At 49.0% G+C, this 24,280-nt stretch overlaps 1 protein-coding gene across 2 annotated transcripts in view; it reads left to right on the top strand.

The window, feature by feature from the left end:
• The window catches only part of CDH2 (cadherin 2), a 204,567-nt gene that overhangs the window by 125,637 nt on the left and 54,650 nt on the right, over window positions 1–24,280 (top strand). Inside the window, exons 1-2 of one of the 2 annotated variants that reach the window (XM_079784016.1) lie at window positions 4,013–4,106; window positions 23,553–23,776. In XM_079784016.1, the coding sequence (XP_079640142.1) occupies window positions 4,028–4,106; window positions 23,553–23,776 (303 nt within the window). In that variant the 5' untranslated portion in view covers window positions 4,013–4,027. Of the gene's footprint in view, window positions 1–4,012; window positions 4,107–23,552; window positions 23,777–24,280 lie in introns of those variants that run through there. The other variant, XM_079784015.1, reaches the window with a different exon arrangement.

The following is a 24,280-nucleotide window of genomic DNA, read 5'->3' on the forward strand; positions in this document are numbered from 1 at the left end:
ACTGCCGCGCTTTGTAAAATCTGGGGAATTTAAAAAATTAAATCCCGAGTAGAATAAAGGAATTGAGAAAAAAGCAAGCGAGTGCAAAGGGTTAAACTTCTTCTAAAGCCACTTCTTCAACATAGACTCGCCCAGGCCGTGGTATTTTGTGGAAGAGCCACACTCAAGGGGCCAAAGAGCCGCATGTGGCTCGCGAGCCGCCGTTTGCCGACCACGGCCACAACCAAAATGGTTTTCAACTCTTACTGGGGCTCGGTTAGTCCCAAAGGGGTTCGCTCCTGTGGTTTGCGATGCCCCTCCGCTGTCGCCAGTGATAAAGCGTCACCAGATCCGGCTAAGGAGGCGCTGGCTCAGGGTGGGGTGTCTGGTCCGCTCCCTTTCCGGAACCATCCATGCTGACGGGCCTTCACTCTGCTTTGTGGGTGTTTAGGGCGTCACTGTAAATCTGTGCCATGGTCCCACGAGACTACGTTTTTGGGCATTGCTTCTCCCTAGAACGAGTAGACGTGGAGGACGTTATGCTTACACATTCGTAGTGAGTGGAACTTGGCCTGAAAGAGTGCGTGGCACACTGGAGCGGGGCGGGTGCAGGTGGAGCATAAGCAGGTATTTCTCACACGCCATCGACTCCCTGCGAGCTAGGCACCCACCACACATGCCCTTCATGTGGGCCCTAGCAGTGGCAGGGTGCTGTCGGTCCCAGCTGGGGGGGCCCAGGGCCGGTGGCTTCCCCTCCCCGAGCCGTGATCGGTGCATTTACCAAACGGCAACGTGAGTGGCGGCCGACGCGGCCCGGAGGGAGCTGTAAGGACGCGGCGTGGTCCTGTCTGTGCGGTCACTGGAGTCTCAGCCAGCCGCCTCCATCCCGGGCGGACCCGAAGGAGGCCTGGAGGGCGGCAGCCAGGCAGACAGGGCCAGGCAGGCCCCAGACTCCTGACATCCGGGCGTCGTGTGTCAGAAACGTGGACCCATGCTAGAGGCCGGGAGTGGAGTCTGCGTGCTCATGGGAGACCACCCTCAGGGGCTGTGCAAGGAGGGACACGGAGGGTCCCCCAATGACAGCACGCCCAGGGCATCGGCCTGGCAGAGCACTAAGCAGGGACCAGAGCTGAAGGACTCTCACAGAGGCCACGGCCCTGTGCATGACACCAGAGATATGGGGTGTGCATTGCTCAGTTATCGTTCCTGCTTCCACAGATTTCTAAGCTCGCAAGGAAGTGCCGCGTCTGCACAGGAGTTACAGAAGCTGAAAGTGTTTTGCATTCAGTCGGCACACCCCTGGTATTTTCTTGGCGATAATTTGCACCAGCCTTTGAGCTTCAGGATTGTTTTTCTGTAACTTCTGCATTGGATAGAGGCACGTGTCAGTTAGAATACGGTGCAAAGCAAAACAAGTTTCCGAAGGTCCACGGGCAAAGAAACTAATGAATTCAACAAGGAGGAGAGGAAGACGCGGGCTGACACCCGTGTCTGTTTCCCATCTTTTGGGAGAGCTGTCTGCGCACGAGATGGGTCTCAGATGTTGTCTGTCGGTAAGACAGCCAAACAAGATCATCTCCGCAGGAGAGTCTGGGTTAGACATGGCTTCTCCCCTGAGGACTTCACCTCGTTCCTGCAGCCTCCGTTCGGCAAATGATTGGTGTTTCTGTCTCTGTCCTCAGACTAGGAGCAACTCCAGGTAAGGTCTGTTAGGAAATTTAGGAATCGTCCACACCCAGCCCAGTGTCGGGCGGTCAGGAGATGCACCATGCATGTTTCCGTATGCTGAACTCATCAGCAGTGGCAAAAAAGTAGTCTGCCGCCCAGCTGTGTGTGGCTTAGTGGCTGAGCATGGACCCAGAAACCAAGAGGTCACCGGTTCGATTCCCAATCAGGGCACATGCCCAGGTTGTGGGCTCAGTCTCCAGTAAGGGGCACGCAGGAGGCAGCTGATCAGTGATTCTCTCTCATCATTGATGTTTCTCTCTCTCTCCCCCTCTCCCTTTCTTTTACAAAGTAGTCTGTCATAAAACTATTTGCTCCTTCAAACACCCATTTCCCTTCCTCTTTCTACCAGCCAATAAGACGCAGGACAGCAGAATCCTTCGTGACGCCTTACTTTCCTTCCCTGGCCATGCCTCATCCTCACATCTGATGAGTCATCGTTCTGCTCACTCCTTCCTCCCACCTCCTTGGATGTATCTTCCTTCTTTGCAGGTTCCTGTTGCCATTCCTCTGGCTCAGATTCTTAGTTTGGACTCAAACACGACGGCCCTCCGTGCTCTGCCAGTCTTGGTGGCTTTATTGATAATTCATCCTGTACCTTTGTTAGGCCACTTACCCCAGAACACTGCCTTCAAGGCCCTTGCCTCAAACCCTTCAACATCTGCCTTCCAAGTTTTTGCAGATCCTCTACAGCAAGCATGTCAAACTCGCGGCCCTCGGGCCACAGGCCTCGTTTATTTGGCCCGTGTTATCCTTTGAGTTTGACATGTTTACTCTGCAGTGTGTCCACACTGAATTTATGTGGGAACCCCTTTCACATCCCGCGTGGTTCAGGATTCGGGTTCAGGGTTCGGCTCTGGAGAAGGCTGCACACAGATGAAAGAGGCTAGAAAAGTATTAATTTGGGAAATGGGGGCCAGGCGGGAGCCCACCTCTAGTGGGAGGACTGCCGCCTTGCTTTGGCCTTGCCATCCCTTTTATTCAGCTTTGGGATACACCCATGGCCCTTAGGCAGGTGATTCCAGTAACAGGCAGATTATCTTATCAGCAAGGATTTACATGATTATTTGGTGGGGAAGTTGCCTTAGTTACCATTGTCTCAATTAGATAGGGAGTGGTTGGCTCTGACCTTTCAGAGCTTCAAGGTTGACCAGACTTCCACATCTTTCTATTAGTGAGACCATGATCAGTTTCCAGCAAATTTATAGGTGCGTTTTCCACTCCGTCCCTATGAACTCTGCTAAGCAATGGCTGGCTTGTTTTGGTCAGGTCATCAGCCTTCTTTCTTCTGCTCTGTTATTCCTCCTGCTCCTGGGCCTCTCGCGTTCCTCCTGCTCTCACCTCGGAATCCTACAAGGCTCAGCATTGTCCTGGCGTGTTTCTAGGGCTTTCTCACGTGCCACACGGTCCTTGGGCGGCACCACACCTCTCAGCACGCGGTATGAACTGGGAGTTGGTTGTTGAAGTGGGGGGGGGGGGTCAAGAACAAGAGGACACATCTGACAAGCTGTTGCCAAAAGCAGTGCTGCCTCCACGTGGAAGACCTACCTGAACCCCCTCGCCCCCCGCAGTTCCCTGGCGCGTTGACCTTCCGCAGAGCTCGGCGGGAAAACACGCTCTTCCAGAAGCCTGTCTCTGCCCATCAGCAGAATTATTCTCAGGCTTGTTGGCACGCAGCGTCTCCCCTTTGACGAAGAGGGCTTTCCTTTCATCACGCTGTTTTGCCTTTTCCCAGGTCCGCTCAGACATTCCTTCTGCCCTTTCCTCTCGGGTCCGGACCCGGTGTAGGGTCTCGGGGCAGCCGCCCCTTCCGATCTTCCTTGTCCGGAGCGCCCCGTGCTGCGGGCACAGGCACCTGTTCCTGACGCTCCGCCTGTGTTTCCTCTCTGGCGGGAGCTGGGAGACTTCTCCGCGTGTTACCTCCCAGCTTGCTCACCAGCCGGCGACAGAGGGAAGCTTTAGCTGAAAGAACAAGACAGATGTGCATCTTGCAGTAACCAAAGGCGGAGCTGGGCTCACAGAGCGACGCCGTGGCCCCCTGAGCTGGGCGCTCAGGTTGGGGCTGTGTGTCCAGCAGGCAGAGCAGCGGCGGGCTCGGGGGGCTCTGTGTTGGCCGAGGCTGGGCAGGGCTTGAAAGGGACCGGCGGGTCGGATGTAACGGGGCTCTCTGCTGGAGCCCCCGGTCTCCCGTCAGCATTCCATTGTCAGACGCGCAGGCATTTCCGCCAGCCGCCAGGCCTGCATCCCTGTCCTCACGCTGACATACCTGTTAAGGCTTTGTTCCCCGAGCAGGAGGAATCCTGGGAACCGGGAGCTCGAAGGCATGTTTTTATTCAGGCGCTGTGTGTGCATTGGTACTGGGAAATCAAAGCACCGAGCAGACTTGCGTGTTTTCCTTTCAGGTGACGGAAATCGCCTCTTCATCCCCTCTGACAGTGATTTAGGTAAATTGGAAAACAAAGTAGCATAAAATGAGAGGGCTTATGTACAAAGCATATTTTTATCCTTTAAACCAAGAATTCAGGGATTCTATGAATTTCTGTTATTACAAAATCGGCAGGGGAGGGTGGGTGGGAAGACATCAACCAATGAGATTGTCTGCATATATGCATCACTCATGGACACGGACAACAGGGTGGTGAGGGCCTTGGGGGCGGGCAGGAGTGGGCTGGAAGAGGTTAATGGGGGGGGGAGGGGGACCTATGTAATACTTGCAACAATAAAGATTTAAAAAATAAAAGGGAAACCTCATCACAAAACTGTACAAAGATAATCTTGGGCAGGGTGGGGGGTCTCAAGGAGGGAGTGTTTTAAAACCCCATTTCCCCTTTGCCTTCTTAGAGGTGTGTTCTGAGACTGCACTTTGGTATTCCAAAACAAGGTAGCCATTCTCTAATGCAGCTGGTGGAACTTCCCAGCAAGTCCACACGTGGCCCTTTCTCTGTATGGTAGACATGTTTTCCTACAAACTGGAGGTAAATTAAAGTTCTACCTAGCAAATGTTTGTTGTAGCCAACTTCATACTTTTTTGTAATGCTCTCCTTAATCTTGCTCTTAAAGGTCAACTTCAGCTTTTTAATTTCTTGGCCTCATTTCTCTAATCCCCACCGTGCGGGCCGTTACCATAGTTCACAGAATTTGCTGGAGAAATGTAGAGTCTGGGTGTTTCTTGGTGATGGAAAGCTTGCCCAGTTCCCTTTCATATTTCCTATTCCTCTCGGTTCCTATCTTGTACTAAGCCATATATGCTTAGGCATAGAACAGAGAAAAAGCCAGCATACCATGTACCTGTGAAAGGGAACTTTTTAAAATGAAAAACATTATTAATGTCCCTTTAGATTTTAGTTCTGATGCCTATAGTTGAATAAGTCCGATTTATTTTATGCACGATTAATGTGCATTTAGTTGCCCTAAAGAGTTTAAGAAAGTTTCACATGCTTTTTATTTTAGGATCTACCTTGAACTTTGAAGACTTTCCCAAAAGGGAAGTCAAGTTTAAAAGTCCTTGACGATGAGTCATCGTTAATTAAGGGGTCTGTGTTAACATAAAGTAATTCCACAAGTCTGAAAAATGAAGGTTAACCTCATTAGTTTTGCAAAAAATATGCCAAACATCAAGGGATTTGAAACCGCCTGGAAAAACAATAAGGTATTCAGCGAAGTTGCTTGTGTTAAAGTCTACACTGTAATCCATGAAATAATTATCAAAAGGGAGCGTGTGCATATAAAACAGGCTGCTCAGAAAAATGACTTTGAACCGGAGAAAAAGAAGGCTCTGGTATTAACAGCCAAAACTTGCAGTAGAATGCTTACGTATGGCTATTGTGATAAGAACTAAATAGAGAATTTCTGTTGTCTAACAAACCCTGAGTTTAGTTTATTAGAAACTTTAAAATATGTCATGTAAGAATTAACTTAAACCCATCATAACTTAACCCAAGGTAGAGTCAGATTGGTTTTCTGTCATATAACTTCCAAGGGATTTTGTAGGTTTAAGTTTATCTTTTTTTTAAATATATTTTATTGATTTTTTTTTTTTTTTTTACAGAGAAGAAGGGAGAGGGATAGAGAGTTAGAAACATCGATGAGAGAGAAACATCGATCAGCTGCCTCCTGCACACCCCCTATTGGGAATGTGCCCGCAACCAAGGTACATGCCCTTGACCGGAATCGAACCTGGGACCCTTCAGTCCGAAGGCCAACGCTCTATCCACTGAGCCAAACCGGTCAGGGCTAGTTTATCTTTCTTGAGGAGCATTTATCCCATCAAAATTGTAAATTAAGAGAAACCATGGATTGTATCCTTGGTTGTCTCGAATGCCTATTTTTATTTCCCAAAGTTACACCTGTTTTGTATTCCTTACTAAGTAGTTCTAAAGACCTGCTCTGAAGAGGAATTTTTTTTTTTTACCTGTTCTCATCGACATTCATTATTTTCAAAGGGGACAATGCTCAGAATTTGAAACTTAAAGTACTGGTATCGTTTGATCTTCGAGGACTTACACTTGTGAAAACGTGGTGATGGAAGACTGGAATCTGTTTCTCGGAAAGAAGGTGACCGGTCTGTTCTAGGACGAGTGGTGTGTCAGACAGAATCACTTGCGCTTTTTTGGCTTTTTGTGATGACATTTTAGCCAAAGACAGGCACCTGGGTCCTGCCTCGCAGTGGATGGATGCCATGCACTGGTTCCTCCAAGCCAGTGGTCGGCAAACTCATTAGTCCACAGAGCCAAATATCAACAGTACAACGACTGAAATTTCTTTGGAGAGCCAAAATTTTTAAACTTAAACTTCTTCTAATGCCACTTCTTCAACATAGACTCGCCCAGGCCGTGGTGTTTTGTGGAAGAGCCACACTCAAGGGGCCAAAGAGCCGCATGTGGCTCGCGAGCCGCGGTTTGCCGACCACGGCCCTAAGGAAGAGGGCCGCTGCATAAGCGCAGGATTTCTCTCGCAGTAGCTCTGCCGCCCTTCACGTGTACTTCCGTGGACTGTGATGTTTGGGTTTTACCCTGGCTCTGGGGTGTATTGCTTTAAACACAGAGAAACATCCGTGGGAAATAATTCTATTCCCAGAGGAGTTGTCCTTCGCTTTATGTCCCCGAGAAGCCATTGGCTTTCACTTACAACCTGCTCAGCAGCAGGACAAACAGCAGCAGAGCGAGAACACCGAGAGCGGAGGCGGGCGGCGGTGATGCGCACCCGGGGACCTGTTGGGATGCGGGGTTCAGATGCGGGGTTCAGACGCGGGGTGCGTGGTTTTAGTGCCGCCTCAGCTGTTAGCAGCCACCCAGGGAGATCCCCCACGCTCCCCCCACGAGATGCAGACCCAGGGCTGTTGAGAGGGGTTCCATGCGGTGGGACCACAGCGGGACTGCGTTTGCTGGCTGTCACCCACGGCTTTATTTTTATTTTTTTACCTAACTAAAGAAAAGTGGCTGCTGTCAACAGGTCAGCAAACGACAAGTGCTGGTGAGGATGTGGAGAAAAGGGAACCCTCGTGTACTGCTGGTGGGAATGCAGACTGATTCAGCCACCGTGGAAAACAGTGTGGAGTTTCCTCCAAAAATTAAAAATGGAACTGCCATTGGACCCAGCGACTCCACTTCTAGGCATGTATCCTAAGAAGCCTGAAACCCCAGTCGGAAAGGATATATGCACCCCCATGTTCATAGCAGCACCATTCACCATAGCTAAGACCTGGAAACAGCCCAAGTGCCCATCAGCAGACGAGTGGATTAGAAAACTGTGATACAGTTATACCATGGAATACTACGCAGCTGTAAAAAAGAGGATCTCTTTCCCTTTGAGACAGTGTGGAGGGACCTGGAGAGTGTATTATGCTGAGCGAAATAAGCCAGGCAGAGAAAGACAAGTATCACATGATCGCACTCATATGTGGGATCTAATGAACAAAATAAACCGATGAACAAAATAGATCCAGAGACATAGAAGCATGGAACAGACTGGAATTTCAGAGGAAAGGGAAGGTGGGGGGAGATTAACCAAAGAACTTATATGTATACTAGAGGCCTGGTGCACGAAATGTGTGCACGGAGTGGGGGGGTGTCCCTCAGCCCAGCCTGCACCCTCTTCAATCTGGGACCCCTCAAGGAATGTCCAATTGCCCGGGCCTAAACGGGCAGTCGGACATCCCTCTCACAATCCAAGACTGCTGGCTCCCATCTGCTCGCCTGCCTGCCTTCCTGATTGCCCCTAACCGCTTCTGCCTGCCAGCCTGATCGCCCCCTAACCACTCCCCTACCAGCCTGATTGATGCCTAACTGCTCCCCTGCCAGCCTGTTTGCCCCTAACTGCCCTCCCCTTCAGGCCTGGTCACCCCTAACTGCCCTCCCCTGCAGGCCTGGTCCCCCCCAACTGCCCTTCCCTGTAGGCCTGTTCACCCCCAACTTCCCTCCTCTGCCAGCCTGGTCACCCCTAACTGCCCTCCCCTGCGGGCTTGATTGCCCCCAACTGCCCTCCCTTGCAGGCCTGGTCCCTCACAACTGCCCTCCCCTGCTGGCCTGATCGCCCACAGCTGCAATCTCTCACAGGCCTGGTCCCTTCCAACTGCCCTCCCCTGCTGGCCATCTTGTGGTGGCCATCTTGTGTCCACATGGGGGCAGGATCTTTGACCACATGGGGCAGCCATCTTGTGTGTTGGGAGTGATGGTCAATCTGCATATTACTCTTTTATTAGATAGGATATGCATAACCCGTGGACACAGACAGTGGGGTGAAGGCCTGAGGAAGGGATGGGGATGGAGTGGAGGTCAGTGGAGGGAAAAAGGGGATATCTGTAATGCTTTTAACAATACAGATAATTTTTTAAATGATAAAAAAATCCCATTATCCATGCCATTTCTTTCTGTTCAAAGAAAAGGACGCTATGTCGGACTAGTTGAGAGTACGGTTTAATAGGGTTTAAAATTATAGTGTTTTATTGAAGATTACTTATAAAATACATGAGATTAGAGTTGGCCTTTGTACAAAGCAGGGCTTTCATTTAGTGTCTTTTAGCTTTATTAATAATCCATCTCATTAGGTGGGGAAGCGGCTGATGTACTGTCCTCCGAATTAAAGTGCCGATCCGTGCCCCTGCCGGTGGGCTGTCATTTACACCGGACGTGCTCCTTACGTAATGAATCTGACTTCTCTCACCCATTGGTGGAACCAGTCCCGTTTCTTTGGAATCACATCTTGCATATTATATTGTGTGTTTTTGAATAATCCCCGTGTTTAAAAAGTGCCGCTAATGCTCTTTCTCAGATGAATCGGCCTAACCTGTGGGCCCAGGAAAGGGGGGATGCTAGGCTTTTCTGTAAAGACTGCGGGGCATTTACAGGGTAACACTGAGTCCTGCTGTCAGGCCCGCGTGTCACACACATACACGCTGCCCCTCACTCTGAGCCCGTCCGTGTGCAGCAGTGACCAGATCTTCAGCTGGTGCCTCTGCTGGCATCTCCTCTCCCAGCCTCACGGATTTCAGTGACCCGCAGGCTGCCTTCCCCAGGAAGAGACTCCAGCCCATAAACCCCCCGCCCCCCCAAACAAAGATAACAGGTCCTCCGCGCACCTCGCCACACAGACTTGCCCTCGGAAACACTCCTTCACAAATACTCTTCCTGCCAAAGCCACGGAGTGGGGAGCAACTGAGCTGGTCCAGCCACCGCTCTTATTTATTTATTTATTTTTATTGATTTCAGAGAGGGGGAGAGAGAGAGAGAAACATCAGGGATGAGAGAATCATGGATGGGCCGCCTCCTGCATGCCCCACGCTGAGGATCAAGCCCACAACCCGGGCCTGTGCCCTTGACCGGGATTCAAACCATGACCTCCTGGTTCCTAGGTTGACGCTCAACCACTGGGCCACGCGGCCGGGCAGCACCACTCTTTACAGAAACACGGCGGCCTCTGTGAAGGCAAGGCCCCTGCCGGGCCCTGGCCCCGTTATGGCCCAAGCCCCTGACTCCCCTCCCCCACGCAGCCTGTTGGAGGCCTCAGACCCCAAGCCGGCTGCCATGTCCATCACATCCTCACGGATTCCTTTCCTCCCTTCAAATAGGAGTGCCCAGAGCTTTGGTTTTGTCCATGTGGTGATATGTTGTTTTACTTTCCTGTTAGTAATGGAAGGCCTTGCCTCCTACATCTAAACGCCTAGAGATCGGGGACCTTGCCGTATCCATCTCTGTCTGCTCCTTAGACGGTAGACTAGGAATCGTTTGGTTAATTTTCGCTTTGACCAGAAATGGAAGTTTCCCTTGGTCCTGAGAGGTGGTGGGCGCCCTGTGAGAGGACCCCAAGAACTCCAGTCAGTGTCAGCGCCACCCTCTCAGTGTGACAAGGTCATTTATATGAGTGGTCTTCAGTTTCCCTCCTGTAAAGGCGGCAACTACTGTATGAACAACAAAAACGTCAGTGGAAGTATTGGGATCCTTGTAGGTTAGGGGTGGGGAACGTGCAGCTTGGGGGTTGTGTAAGGTCCGAGAAATCCTTTAATCTGGCCCTGCCAGGGCATTAGGGGTGAGTTAATTAGATGTTTCACCAAATACAGCCGGCTCATTATTTTTTATTTTATTATTATTATTTTTAATATACTTTATTGATTTTTTACAGAGAGGAAGGGAGAGGGATAGAGAGTTAGAAACATCGGTGAGAGAGAAACATCCATCAGCTGCCTCCTGTACGCCCCCCACTGGGGATGTGCCCACAACCAAGGTACATGCCCTTGACCGGAATCAAATCTGGGACCCCTCAGTCCGCAGGCCGACGTTCTATCCACTGAGCCAAACCGGTTAGGGCAGCAGGCTCATTTTTAAATTAGTGATTTCGTGTGGCCCGCGAACGGTGTCATCGATATCGCAATGAATGGCCCTGGGCAGAAAGAAGGTTCCCCCCCCCCCCCCCCCCGGGGATGATGTCCAAATGAGGTTCAGCACAAACACCCTGACGTCCTTTCCGAGAAGCAGCAGCAATGAGAGGAGTATCTGACTGCGTCCTCTGTTCAGAGCATCGTGCTGAACACTAACCTTTTATACATCGGTACACAGGTGCCCACAGATACATAGGAAACGCGTGAGTGATGGTATTGACTTGTACTGCCGGCTCTGAGAACGTGGCCACCACATCCACCTTCCTTCTTTCTCTCCTTAGAGGAAGTCAGCCTGTCCCCATTCTCCTCGAGGCAAGGTCACCATTGGTGGCCGAGAGGCTGAGCGCACACGTGTCCTCGTGAATTCTCACTAGTGCCCGGTTTCGAAGGGACTTGGTGTGGGCATGAGGGCCCCCGGCTCAACGCTCTGCTGCTGCTGCTGGCCTTGCCCATCACTGCTGAGGATGTGGTGGGAGCGTGTGCATTCTTCCTGCCAGAGTTCCGATTCCAGGGGTGTTTGAGGCCATGTGGCGGGGGGTGGGGGGTGGTGGTGTCAAAAATTAAGGAAAGGTAACCTTAATTGGCACAAAGCCTGTAAAAGACCAAAACAATCTTTTTCCTGGACAATTGATTGAATTGCTTGCTGGTTTTCCAAGGTGTTTTGCTGCTTCTACTCTTGATTTTTCCTCTCCTCCATCTTGCCTTGTGTAACATTTCAGATATCCAGAAGAGGACCTGCAGCAGGAATTGACTCGACCTGTTGGAGGGGTCACAGGACAGCTGGCCTGTGTGGATGCAGCAGCCCGGGGGGGGGGGGGGGGCGGGGGGAGGTCGGGAGGCAAGGCACAAGGGGTTCCCAGGCAGGGGCTTTGTTCGGGATTTTGTTCTCTGTTAGGATTTTGTTTGGCCGGATCTGATTTATGTTGTTAAAAGGCCACCCCAGGTGTCATGGAGAGTGGGAATGATAGGCCACTTAGAGGCTCTCGCCGTGATTTAGTGCAGATAATGGCTGGAGATTAGATGGTGGCGGTGGAGGTGGTGAGAAATGGCCCTTCTGGGGACATATTTTGAAAGTAGAGCTGACACGACTTCCAAATTGACTCCATGTGCAACGAGACGGGAGGCGAGATCGGCCCGCAGACGCGCAGCCTGAGCAGTTGGGCCGCCGCTGTTCCCGTGGAGGTGGCCGCCTGGGGCAGGAGTGCGGCCAGCTTTGACTCTGGCGCCGGTTCCGTGTGAGTCCGGTTCCATGTGAGCTGCCGTGGAGGAAGCCAGGGGGCAGCTGGATGTAGAAGTCTGGGTCTCAGGGGAGCCGTCGGGACTTGAACACGCATAGTCCACCGTCCTCTTTATACCTGTGGTTCTGGAAACCTGTGGGCTGGTTGGGATCCACGGAGTGAGAATGTCGGGAAGGGAAGGTCCTGGGCTGAACCATGAAGCATCTTACAGAGACCGAGAAGTTGGCAGTCAGTTCAGGGGGCCCAGAAGGTTCCACGAATTCAGTTCCATTTGGAGTCCATTAGGTTCCGACGGCTGGTTTTGTCGGCTGTCCTTAGTGGCCGGTTTTTGGATGTGAGGCAGTTTGGGGATTTCAGGCTCCTCGTGAGTGGGGTGTGGTTTTCCTCTCTCATCCTACCCACCCCCCGACCCCCAGGCCCCAACCGCATTGCCTGGTATCAGGTGGCACCGGAATGCTGTGCCCCAGTTCCTCTCACCTTCAAGTCTCTCTCCTTTGCAAATTGAGCTCCCACTTGTCCCTGCTTGCTTTCTGTCCTGTTGGAGAGCAACTTACATTAATTCCATGTCTGGGTATTCAACTAATTTTTGAGCCTGCCTAGATGTTGTCTTGGTTTAACTCTCTAGACTTCATTGTTATTGCTGTGTATTTGGAACAAGGTGGTGTGGTAGATATATCAGAAACATAGACTCATTGTGCCACGCCATGCTATCTTTCACACCTGTATTTCTGCCTGTAAGTCTCCTTCATACCTGTATTTCTATCTGTTTTTGGTTCTGATCTCTCTCTTTTTTATTTTATTATTATTTTTAATCCTTACCTGATGACGTGCTTAGAGAGGGAAAGGGAGGGAGGAGAGAGAGAGAGAAACATTGATGTGAGAGCATAACATCGGAACATCGATCGGTTGCCTTCTGTACGTGCCCTGACCTGGAATCGAACCGGCAACCCTTTGGTGCGCAGGCCGATGCTCAGCCAACTGAGCCACTCGGCCAGGCTATTTCCCTCTTTTTAAAAGAAATAGTTTTTTTAGGTGGAAAGTTCACATTTCTTAACTATTTTATCGTTCCCATCTAAATGTGTGTGTTTTTCTGTCATTGTGCCAATTATTTACATCTGGTGTCTTACTCCATTTTTATGCCTCTGGAAGGCAAATGTCCACTCCAAGTTGATTTTTGAAAACAGAGTTTTTAATGTTATTCTAAAACAGGAGACCTTGCGGAGGCTCTGAGGCTGAAAGGCATCCTGTTCATCTACTGACCAGGATAGAGTAAGGGTATTGGTGTAGCCTAACTCGGTTAGTGTAGCTAATGCAGACGTTAGGAAAATGCTGAGTTGAAAGCAAAGAGTATGTGCACAGGACACTTACCTTCCCATCAGCTTGGTTAATGCAATAAAAATCCTTTAATAACCCTGGTGTATTTAATGGGGTAAATTAAATGTGCAAAATCTTCATCTTTGTAAAAGTTAAAGCTACCTTGACCCTCCCTAAGTGTACCTGAGAGCCGGCCGTAAGTGCCGCCAGGCTGGGAAGGGAGGAGATTAATGCTCCAGGCAGAGCCCTCACGTCACGCACCTGAGGTACTTCCAGCGGAATCCATGGCCAGCAGCGTGCAGGCGATGGCCAATGTTATAGTTAATCCCATTCGCTTCCATATAATTGATGAGAATGGCGAAGGAGGAGCGGAATCCTTTCTCCAAGAGGAAATGTCAGCCCATTATCGAGGAGGAGGCTCGTTATTGTCCGTGAAGCAGCTGGGTTTTGACCAGCTGTGCAAACTGCAGGCCGTGTGTTCACAGCGTGGGTGTCCGTTTGGGGCTGGGATGGAAGGAGGGGACTCTTTCGAAGAGGATTTTTGTGTGTGTTCTTTCATTTGTTTTAAACCAATGGAAGCATTTTGAAATGACTGCAGTTATGGACGCTGTACTAATTTAGTAAGCACCCATACTAATGAAAGGGTAATATGCAAATTGGTTAGGATGCCCTCACAGTAACAACCGAACAGCAGGCTGTTTGGGGCGACCAGGCCAGCAGGGGGGTTAGTGAGGGATGCCCAGGCCGGCAGAGGGGGGCAGTGAGGGGCGACCAGACTGGAAGAGGGGGGCAGTGAGGGGCGACCAGGCTGGCAGAGGGGGGCAGTGAGGGGCAATCAGGCTGGCAGAGGGGGGCAGTGAGGGGCAACCAGGCCAGCAGGGGCGGCAGATAGGGGCAATCAGGTAGGCAGGCAGGTGAGCAATTAGGAGCCAGCAGTCCCGGATTGTGAGGGGGATGTCTGACTGCCGGTTTAGGCCCAATCCTGGGAACCAGGCCTAAACCAGCAGTCGGACATCCCCCAAGGGGTCCCGGATTGGAGAGGGTGCAGGCTGGGCTGAGGGGACTAACCCCCCCCCCATGCATGAATTTCATGCACTGGGCCTTTAGTAGAATATAATGTCTAAATAGCAGTGGCATTCAAGGGAACATTATTCAACTTAAGTGCTTACACGTTGTGTAAAATCAAACACTGTAATCTTTAAGTAGCTCTTTATCACTGTTATGTTAGTGCATTAAAACGCACAGCCCACTTTTGAATGACGTGTCATAGATCAATTGCCCTCGTTTTCCGTGTGGCTTCATGTGGCAGATCAGAGTGAGCTGAACTGGATCTAACACATGCTATCTATTTAAGTTGTTGGCAGCGTGCGCTCATGCTTTTTGAGCAGCTTTGCAGGGTTTATGCAATCATGCTTAAAAAGTTGGGAAAGGGTGGACTGAGACAATAATAAAAAGATGGGCTGGGAGACTGTTTTTCCAGGTTATATAGCGATATTTATCCAGTAATAATGCCTTAATGGAACTTATATTAGAATGTGCTAATTGCTCTTTAGTACTTGAATTGCATTGGTAACTTAGGGAATTTATGTAATTGCTTTGAATAACTTCATTGGCTTTATGAAATAACTAGTAACATGGATGAAATTTTTATGGAATCCCGCATATATTAAATAGTTAATGCACATGTTGCTAATGTTCAGAAAACATAGCCTTTAGAAATAATGTGTGTAATATTGTGGGATTTGGTATTGCTTTTGCTAAATTTTTATAGTTTGCTTTCTGTAGAAAGTCCAACTTTGCTATTTGTGAAGTGATTTCCAGTAGGTAGTGAGCTGATAAATCTTTTGGGGTAGTAGGCAGTAATAATTGGGAATTCGGCTTTTAAACTATAAGTTGTATGTTATTATGGCAAATTTCCAAGAGCTCTTTTATATATATTATTTCTTTGTATATGACCATGATCTTTTTCTTCTAATAGTGTGTATAAAGAAATTAATATTTCTTAAATTGCTCTAAGTGTTTAGGATAAAATCTTACCATTTTGTTTTGTAACTTTACAATCAGCAAATGATTCTGAATGTGATAATTTAAGATTTGAATGGACTTTAATCTCAGTTATTGGGATATCATGTCATACCTGTAGGGCTAATCTGCTCAGTGAGCACTATATTCTTACGTACCCACTTAATTCAAGTTCCATAAAACATAACACATGATTTTTACCCTGGTGTGCCCATGTCTTATAATAAAACATCTTTCTTTGGGGGCATTTATTCTTCCTGGTCTCTGTGGCACATTTTGAGGCCACATTGCTGAATGGATTTAGATACAAGGCTTATTTTTCCTTTTCTAGTGGAGTTTTTGAAAACTCCCGTTAGCAAGAATTTCTGTTTTCGGGGAAGTTTACTATAACAACTCATTGATTTCTGGTTTCAGTAAAGTTTATTACAAAAACTCTTTAAAAAATTAACATCTCTCACAAAAATTGTGGATTAGGGTCCTTTTTTTATTTTATTAATTGAGATGAATAGTCTGAAGTATAAGGCTGACTAAATTGCATCAACTTTCAGAGAAGAATAACCGTCCCGTTGGGAGAAAGTTTCCCCACACCCTGTGCCCTGCCAGTCATCCAATCAGAGGCGGTGGCCTTGCCGTGCAATTTGTTAATGAGCCCCTTCTGCACGGGGAGTGATGCTTCCTGGGCACTGAGGATTCCGTATCCCTTTAGCTGGATTCTGTCGGAGGAAACCGTCTCTGTTGCCTTTCATGGTAAAGAGATGCCCGGAGGAAGGCTATCGATGCCGTGAACAGCGGCTGAAAGTCTCTGAGTTACTGAAAGGCAGCGCGTGCAGGGAGAAGGTGGCCCTGTGTGCACTGCATCATGGGAGTATTGAAAGTCTACATTTCACAGTTTCGATGTCATGGTAATTCTTTTAGGTCATCTCTATGGCTTGTTTTTATATTTTTCCAATTTCAGATCAAAGACAAGCGTCGTAGATCTTTATTCCTTTCTCTTATCTGTGGCAACTTGTATACATACAGGTGTTAGTTAAATGTCACATGACTTTCCCTGGAAAAGAAACTAAATAACAGTTTCTCTAATAGATCGCATAACACTTTAGAGATTATAATAAATTTTTTTTTCTTTTGGCGGGGATATACCAAGGCTTTTACGAATAAGAAATGTGTTTTTGTGTTTTATGAGTTTAACCTACCGTAAGCTTGATTCCGATGTATTTCATTTCACAGACACTTTATGCTAATCTAGCTGATTGAAAGGGGTGAGGTCCCGCGCTGGAGCTGGGGTCTTAGCAGACATGGTGGGCTGGGGCGAGCTGTGCTCACAGGCACCGTCTGTCTTCTGTGCCCAGCACGGAACCGCCCCCCCCCCCCCCCCGCCCCCCGCACAGCCCTTTGCGGAGGGAGACTCTCCGGGCAGCGCTCAGCGGGGTGCTCCCTCATCCCAGCTGTGCCATCTTTTTGTGGTTCATTTTCACCCGAGGATATTTCTCCGTTGATCTTTCAGAGAGAGTGGGAGGGAGAGGGAAAGACAGAACATCGATGTGAGAGAAACACACCGATGGTTGCCTCCTGCACACGCCCTGACCAGGGCCGAGCCAGGGAGGAGCCTGCAACCAAAGTAGGTGCCCTTGACCGGAATCGAATGTGGGACCTTTTGGTCCACAGGCTGACGCTCTCCACTGAGCCACACCGGCCAGGGCCCAGGCGTTCCCTCTCGTGCCACCTCCGTTTCACATGTTCTCCCGTGGCTGCCCCTGCGGAGAAGGAGGGCCTCGGCTCTTCGGTGCTCCTGCTGGGAAGGGGTGTGTGCTCTTAGCCCCCAGGTCTTCACGACCAAACCAAACCACGTGGTCTTGCCTAAGCTCTAGGGAGGCAAGACGGGGGCCTTTCTGACTGTCTGGGAAGGAGGGGAAAATGGACACTGTTGGTGACTCTCAGTCCTGCCTCGGAACCTTCCTCCTCCAGCAGTGTGGCCACTGACGTGCGCGCTGCCCGACCGGAAGGCCGGGAAGGGGCCAGGTGGGCCACAGTGAGCAAGGTGCTAAACCGTGACGGCGTCTGTATGATGAGACAGTTTACTGATGAACTGACAACACGTAAGATACGCTGTATAGACCTAACTGGTGTGGCTCAGTGGATAGAGCGTCGGCCTGCGGACTGAAGGGTCCCGGGTTCGATTCCGGTCAAGGGCATGTACCTTGGTTGCGGGCACATCCCCAGTAGGAGGTGTGCAGGAGTCAGCTGATCGATGTTTCTCTCTCATCGATGTTTCTAACTCTTTATCCCTCTCCCTTCCTCTCTATAAAAAAAAATCCATAAAATATCTATAAAATAAAAAATAAAATACGCTGTATAACTAGCATTTAGTGTGGGAAAACAATGTAAAAAGGCAAATTCATGTGTAGGAATAAAAATATTTTGCAGTGTTTCTTACAATTGTTTCTAAATATGATGTGATGTTTTACTTGAGCAAAAATTGTAAACCATATGTTAGTTAATATTTGCACCTTTTTATTCATATGGTTTATGTGAACTGCTAATGCATTTAATATGTCAGATCCGTGGTTTTCTGTGAATATTTTATAAGGATATTATGGTTTTATGGTTAACATTAATTTGAAATATTGCTTTAACAGTAAAAGGTACTTCCCTGATGTTTAATTTTGTATTAATCATGCTAACACGATAACTGCATATTATGTAAACTATGCAATAACTGTAATAATAAATTTCCCGTTTAACATTATGATGTTTTTAGCCAAAACACCCCACATTTAATTCTATATAGAGCCGTTTTAATAATAATTAAATAATAATCTGGTGGATCAAGACTTTTTTAATTGTACAAGGAAGTTTATTTCCCTTTCTCTTACGTTATAAAGTCTAGAGTTTCTGCTTTGGGTGGGGGGATACCTGTATGAACATCGTGTGTATGCATTAGTGGGGCATATCTGTTACAAGTAATAGGACACATTATTAACTGAAGTTCACAGTTGACACCAGGATGCACTCTGGGTTGTACGGATCCGTGAGTTCTGACAAATGCATAATGTCATGTATCCACCGACTATCATACAAAATAGGTTCACTGCTAAGGGTGTATTTTAATTATTATTTGTTTTTACGTATTGTCATGTTTTCTTCAGAAAACACATTTTAAAAAATGATGAGCCCGGCTGGCATGGCTCAGTGGTTGAGCGTCGACCTTTGAAGCAGGAGGTCATGGTTTGATTCCCGGTCAGGGCACATGCCCGGGTTGAGGGCTTGATCCCCAGTGTGGGGTGTGCAGGAGGCAGCTGACCCATGATTCTCTCTCATCCTGGATGTTTCAGGGGTTACCCATTGTGTGCATTTGTTAGGGCTGTCATAAAATAATACGGGCTGGTGGCTTAAACACAGAAACCTCCTTCCTCATAGCTCTAGAGCAGGCGTCCTCAAACTACGGCCCGCGGGCCACATGCGGGTATTTTTGCCGTTTTGTTTTTTTACTTCAAAATAAGATATGTGCAGTGTGCATAGGAATTTGTTCATAGTTTTTTTTTTTTTAAACTATAGTCCGGCCCTCCAACGGTCTGAGGGACAGTGAACTGGCCCCCTGTTTAAAAAGTGTGAGGACCCCTGGCAGAGAGGCTGGAAGTCCAGGACCAAGGGCCAGCAGGTTCGGTTTCTCAGAAGACCTTTCTCCTTGACCTGCAGATGGCCACCTGTTGCTGTGTCCTCCCAGGGTCTTTCCTCCATGAACATGACTGTCTGTGTCCACATTTCCTCCTCTTATCAGCACACCGGTCATTTTGGATGAGGCCCCATTCATATGAGCTCATTTAACGTTACCGCTTTAAAACCGTCTCCATTCCAGTCATATGCGAAGGTCCTAGGAGTTAATACGTCAGCCTGTGGATCTGGGGGAACAGGATTCCGTCTGTATCGCCCATCGAAGTCAGTATTTTAACCTGTGCCTGGACAACAGGGAAACGTGGCTGTCATTGAGGAGCCACGTCCCTGTGAGCCAGGCACTGGACATGCTTCGCTGCACGGCCACAGGAAGTGAGAACTGAAGTTTCACGGAGGAAAGCCTGGTCAGTTGGCAGTGGGCTTACTTGTATTTTCATTAATGGTGTTGAGTCCACTGAGTGTGTGTACAAAGGGGATTATATCATATAAAACATTTCTGCAAACTTGAATAAATGCCCAAATTGTTGCTTATTTTATTTTAACCCTTTGCACTCGCTTTTTTCTCGATTCCTTTATTCTACTCGGGATTTAATTTTTTAAACACCCCAGATTTTACAAAGCGCAGCAGTAGAATAAAAAACTGGAGTTTCTTTTCATACAAACTTATTTATTTGGATATTTTTTATATTTCAAGTTATTGATACATTCAAAGAGTATAAAAAGAGCTGCTACCGATGCTAACCGTGTCGAGTCACACTCAACATCCGAGTGCAAAAGGTTAATACTAGAGGCCTGGTGCATGAAATTCGTACCCGGGGGTGCAGGGGGGGACCCCCTCAGCCCAGCCTACACCCTCTCCAATCCGGGATCCCTCTCACAATCCTGGACCGCTGGCTCCTAATCATTCACCTGTCTGCCTTCCTGGTTGCCCCCAACTGCCCCCTGCTGGCCTGATTGCCCCTCATGCCCCCTCCCCCCGCCCCTCTGGCCTGGTCGCCCCATGTAGCCTGCTGTTCAGTTGTTTGCTCATCCCTCACTAACCCCCTGCCAGCCTGGTCGTAGGCAGCCATCTTGTGAGGGGGTGATGGTCAACTTGCATATTACCTCTTTATTATGTAGGATTAGAGCAAAAGAGAATGAGCATTTGTTTTAAAAGCACAGGATGATTTACTAGCATGTGTATTAAACCAGTTCGTATTGGTTATAGGTTAGGTCGCACGGGGGTGAGAGAAGGAGTAATTGTCTCTAAATCGCCGACTTCTATGCAGTTTCCTCCAAAGGGCTCTCTTCAGTGCCGGCCCCTTCGAGCTCAGCCACCTCTCACTCGGGGGCTCAGCCACCTCTCACTCGGGGGCTCAGCCACCTCTCACTCGGGGGCTCAGCCACCTCTCACTCGGGGGCTCAGCCACCTCTCACTCGGGGGCTCAGCCACCTCTCACTCGGGGGCTCAGCCACCTCTCACTCGGGGGCTCAGCCACCTCTCACTCGGGGGCTCAGCCACCTCTCACTCGGGGGCTCAGCCACCTCTCACTCGGGGGCTCAGCCACCTCTCACTCGGGGGCTCAGCCACCTCTCACTCGGGGGCTCAGCCACCTCTCACTCGGGGGCTCAGCCACCTCTCACTCGGGGGCTCAGCCACCTCTCACTCGGGGGCTCAGCCACCTCTCACTCGGGGGCTCAGCCACCTCTCACTCGGGGGCTCAGCCACCTCTCACTCGGGGGCTCAGCCACCTCTCACTCGGGGGCTCAGCCACCTCTCACTCGGGGGCTCAGCCACCTCTCACTCGGGGGCTCAGCCACCTCTCACTCGGGGGCTCAGCCACCTCTCACTCGGGGGCTCAGCCACCTCTCACTCGGGGGCTCAGCCACCTCTCACTCGGGGGATGCGCAGTGACCCCTGTAGGAAAGGGCACGTTTTCTTTGCTACCGCGTTTTTCCACGGCCACCTTCGTTTTCTCCCGCCTCGCTCTGACAGCTGAATCCACGTAGGCAGCCGAGGACCAAAGTAACAGAAGAGTCCATCCACACCCACAGCCTCAGCCTCAGCGCGAGAACCTTCCTCTGCCTGCCGAGTACGCGCCCCAGCCCTCAGGGGCTCCCCTGCCTGCCCCGTCGCTCATTTTAGGAATCTCCAGTGAAGAATGTGGCTTTACCTCTTCACAAGGATTTACCAAGCCTCTGCCGTTTCTTTACCTTTATTGTTTATTAAAGTTATTTCTCAGTAACTCAAGGCTCGTGTATTTAGATTCCTTTCAGCTTTTGGAGGAGAGAGAAGACTGGGAGTCAGCTAGCCATGGGCGCAGGAGTCTCCGAGCTGTCTTTCTCCTGTTCTCTGGACTAGAAATAACGCGCCCCAATTCAGGAGGCAGTGGTTGAGGTTCAAGTAGGTAACCTCAGTATCTTGTTCTGTGCCTGGCTTTCATCAAATACTCCTCCTTTTTCTTTCACTACTAACAACCTAATACAAAGCCAAATTATTTGAACCCCCTGCAGTATTGTGCTTCCGTGGATAGGAAATGTCAAAACACATTAAAAGGAAAAGGACAGGTGCAGAGCCTTTGCAGGTGAGGGCGTAGGCGGCTGTCTCCTGAGGGACATCCCGTTGACGGTGCCCGCACTGTGGCGTGGAGAGTGGGGTGGGGGTGGGGGGTGAAGCAGAGGGGGAGGGTGTGGAGTACGGGGGTGGCTTTCAGACAAGGTGATGCACGTGAGTGTTGGCCACAGCGAGGTGGGAAATGACAGAGAAACGTGTCTGACTGGGCAGCACCTGTTTTAGAACATGTCAGTTAAACCAAAGAGGCCAAGTGCACAGGCATTGAGGGCGCACTGCATACTGGGTAAAAGAGTGTACTGACAATAATGCAGATTGTAAGCGGGCAGGAGAAAAGGATGGAGTGGGCGGCCATGGCCTGGAGCAGGGAGGAGACCAGCCAGGACACAGACCAGTCGCCCAGGTGCGAATCGGTGGGGATGAATGTCTGAGTGGGAAAGTGCAGGAGAGGATGTCGTATTTCTGCTCCGGATGATGTGTTCTTCGGAGTCGTGAACACCGTTGGTGATAGGGAAGGTACTCTTTGTACAAAGAGATGATACAAGTTTTTCATTTTGATGGCTCAGCAGGGTCCTCCCAAACAATACTTCTTTTCATTTCGTCGTCTGACATAAGAGATAAGCAGTAGATGGCATTGTTCTAGAAAAGGGATTCCCATTTTTCACTTCTAAATCACAGGCCATGTGAGTTGGGTGATGAAGTATCTTCTGGGACGCTTCTATTCCAAAGACAAATAATGTTGGTTTAACATAATTTAGTGTGAGGTATAATAACTTGGGGTGAGAGACAACTTTTTATTTTGAATTGCTTGGAAGATGATGTATGTGGGATTATGTGGAAAATAATATATCCAGTGAAGTATTTTATTTCTGTTAGCAAGGACTTTATGGTTATGGAGGGAAATAAACAGGCTTGTTATTTGTGCTCTTGAGCACATCTCATTGAATTTATATTAATAAAAACAAAAGAACTGTCATCAATTCGTATGTGGGATGGGAATATTAATAAATTTACTGAGACCTTTGAAAGAGGCAAAAGATGTATATGATTCTATTTTGTAAAGTGCGCCTGTTAATGCCCTCCAAAATGTGCCCCGTGGAATTATGGTTAGGGCGTAATCTCACACGTTTACAGAACTGAAAAAATTTGCTTTTTCTTTGATCCCTCATGCTATTCCCATGTAATTTTTCTTCAGAGAGAATGATTAAGGGTTTCAAAGCAAATGATCTTCCTTAAAGAATACTTCTAGTATTTCATAATTTAATTCTGACTTAGATATGTCTAGTTCTACATTTGTAAGTATGCGGTTTAACATTTGTCATCTGATGAGACATAAGTGATAGAGGTTGTTTTTAAGAAAACACTTTCTTAACTTTAAATCATTGCATGTAAGACAGAGATAATGAAGATGCTGAAGGCTTTTTTTTAATGTTCCACTCTTAAGACATAGCTATTTCTAGTTGAAATTTATTTTGAAATACATTTTTATTTTCATTTGTTTGAAAACGTGTAAAATTCGCACTGCTTTCAGGAACTATGACAAGTGCCCTGAAGACTAGAAGTTGCAAATTATTCTCCTTTTAATTACCACAGGTTTTGTAATTCTAGAGTATGGTGGGCATTCACCTTTAATAAATCCTATCGCTTTCTTCCTTTTAGCGTTCATTCAGGAATTAGGTGTTAATTCTGAGTCCAGGCGATAGGCAGGGACTACAAGGTAGCTGAGAAAATGTACTCAGGCACCTCGCCCGGTGAGTGCCAGGCTAGGACACTGTGCTGGTGGAGTTCAGATGGCTGCCTGGACGCGGAGAGCCAGGGGTTGGTTCCGCCCGCGGTGCCTTTGCGGCTGGGTTCTGAAGGATGCGTAGGAGTTCGTTGGGGAGTGGTAGGCCATGTCAGCGAGAGGCCCGGGGAAAGCAGGTGGGTCTGAGGGCCCCGGGGCCCAGCCAGGGAGGGAAGCAGAGGCAGAGGCTGTGGCACCAGGAGACGCTGGGGAATGACTCGGAGCCACAGTCTGATGTTCTCTACTCGGACGGTTCCCTGCAGGATGTAAAACGCACCTTTTGTCTTTGATGTTAACTGTATCTTACCCTTTAGCCTGAGCAGGATGCAGATTTTGATTCTCGTTGTTTCTGCTTTTGGAGTGTAATTGGACTCCCGTGTGCGTTCTCCTTCACAGTGAAGTTCAGCAGCTGCAATGGAAAGCGGAAAGTGCAGTACGAGAGCAGCGAGCCCGCGGACTTCAAGGTGGACGAGGACGGCGTGGTGTACGCGGTCAGGAGCTTCCCCCTGTCCCCCGAGCGCGCCCGGTTCCTGGTCTTCGCCCACGACCGGGAGACGCAGGAGAAGTGGCAGGTGGCCGTGAGCCTGAGCCTGCAGCCCGCGCCCGAGGCCGCCGTGCAGGTACCGCACCCCAGCCCCAAACCAGGTGCCTCCACTTCGAACCGCAGTGCCCTCTGCTTCACATCCTGTGAACGGAGGCCCAATGCTTGAATTTTCATCAACGTCAGTCCCTTCAATAGTGTTTTGTTGTGTTTTCAATCTTTTTTAAAAATATATTTTATTGATTTTTTACAGAGAGGAAGGGAGAGGGAGAGAGAGTCAGAAACATTGATCAGCTGCCTCCTGCACACCCCCCACTGGGGATGTGCCCGCAACCAAGGTACATGCCCTTGACCGGAATCGAACCTGGGACCCTTCAGTCCGCAGACCGACGCTCTATCCACTGAGCCACTCCGGTTAGGGCTGTGTTTTCAATCTTATAAGATATTTAGACAAAATGTATTTTAAGCAACCAGAACTCATATTTGAAAGGTCTGTTTTACACTTTGAGATTTATAACTGATATCAGATGTAGTCGTTTGTTTTAAATGTATTAGAAGCTTAGATATGAACCCCAAAGAAACA

The sequence above is a fragment of the Cnephaeus nilssonii genome (genome assembly GCF_951640355.1).
Source record: "Cnephaeus nilssonii genome assembly, chromosome: 11".
Classification (NCBI taxonomy): domain Eukaryota; kingdom Metazoa; phylum Chordata; class Mammalia; order Chiroptera; family Vespertilionidae; genus Cnephaeus; species Cnephaeus nilssonii.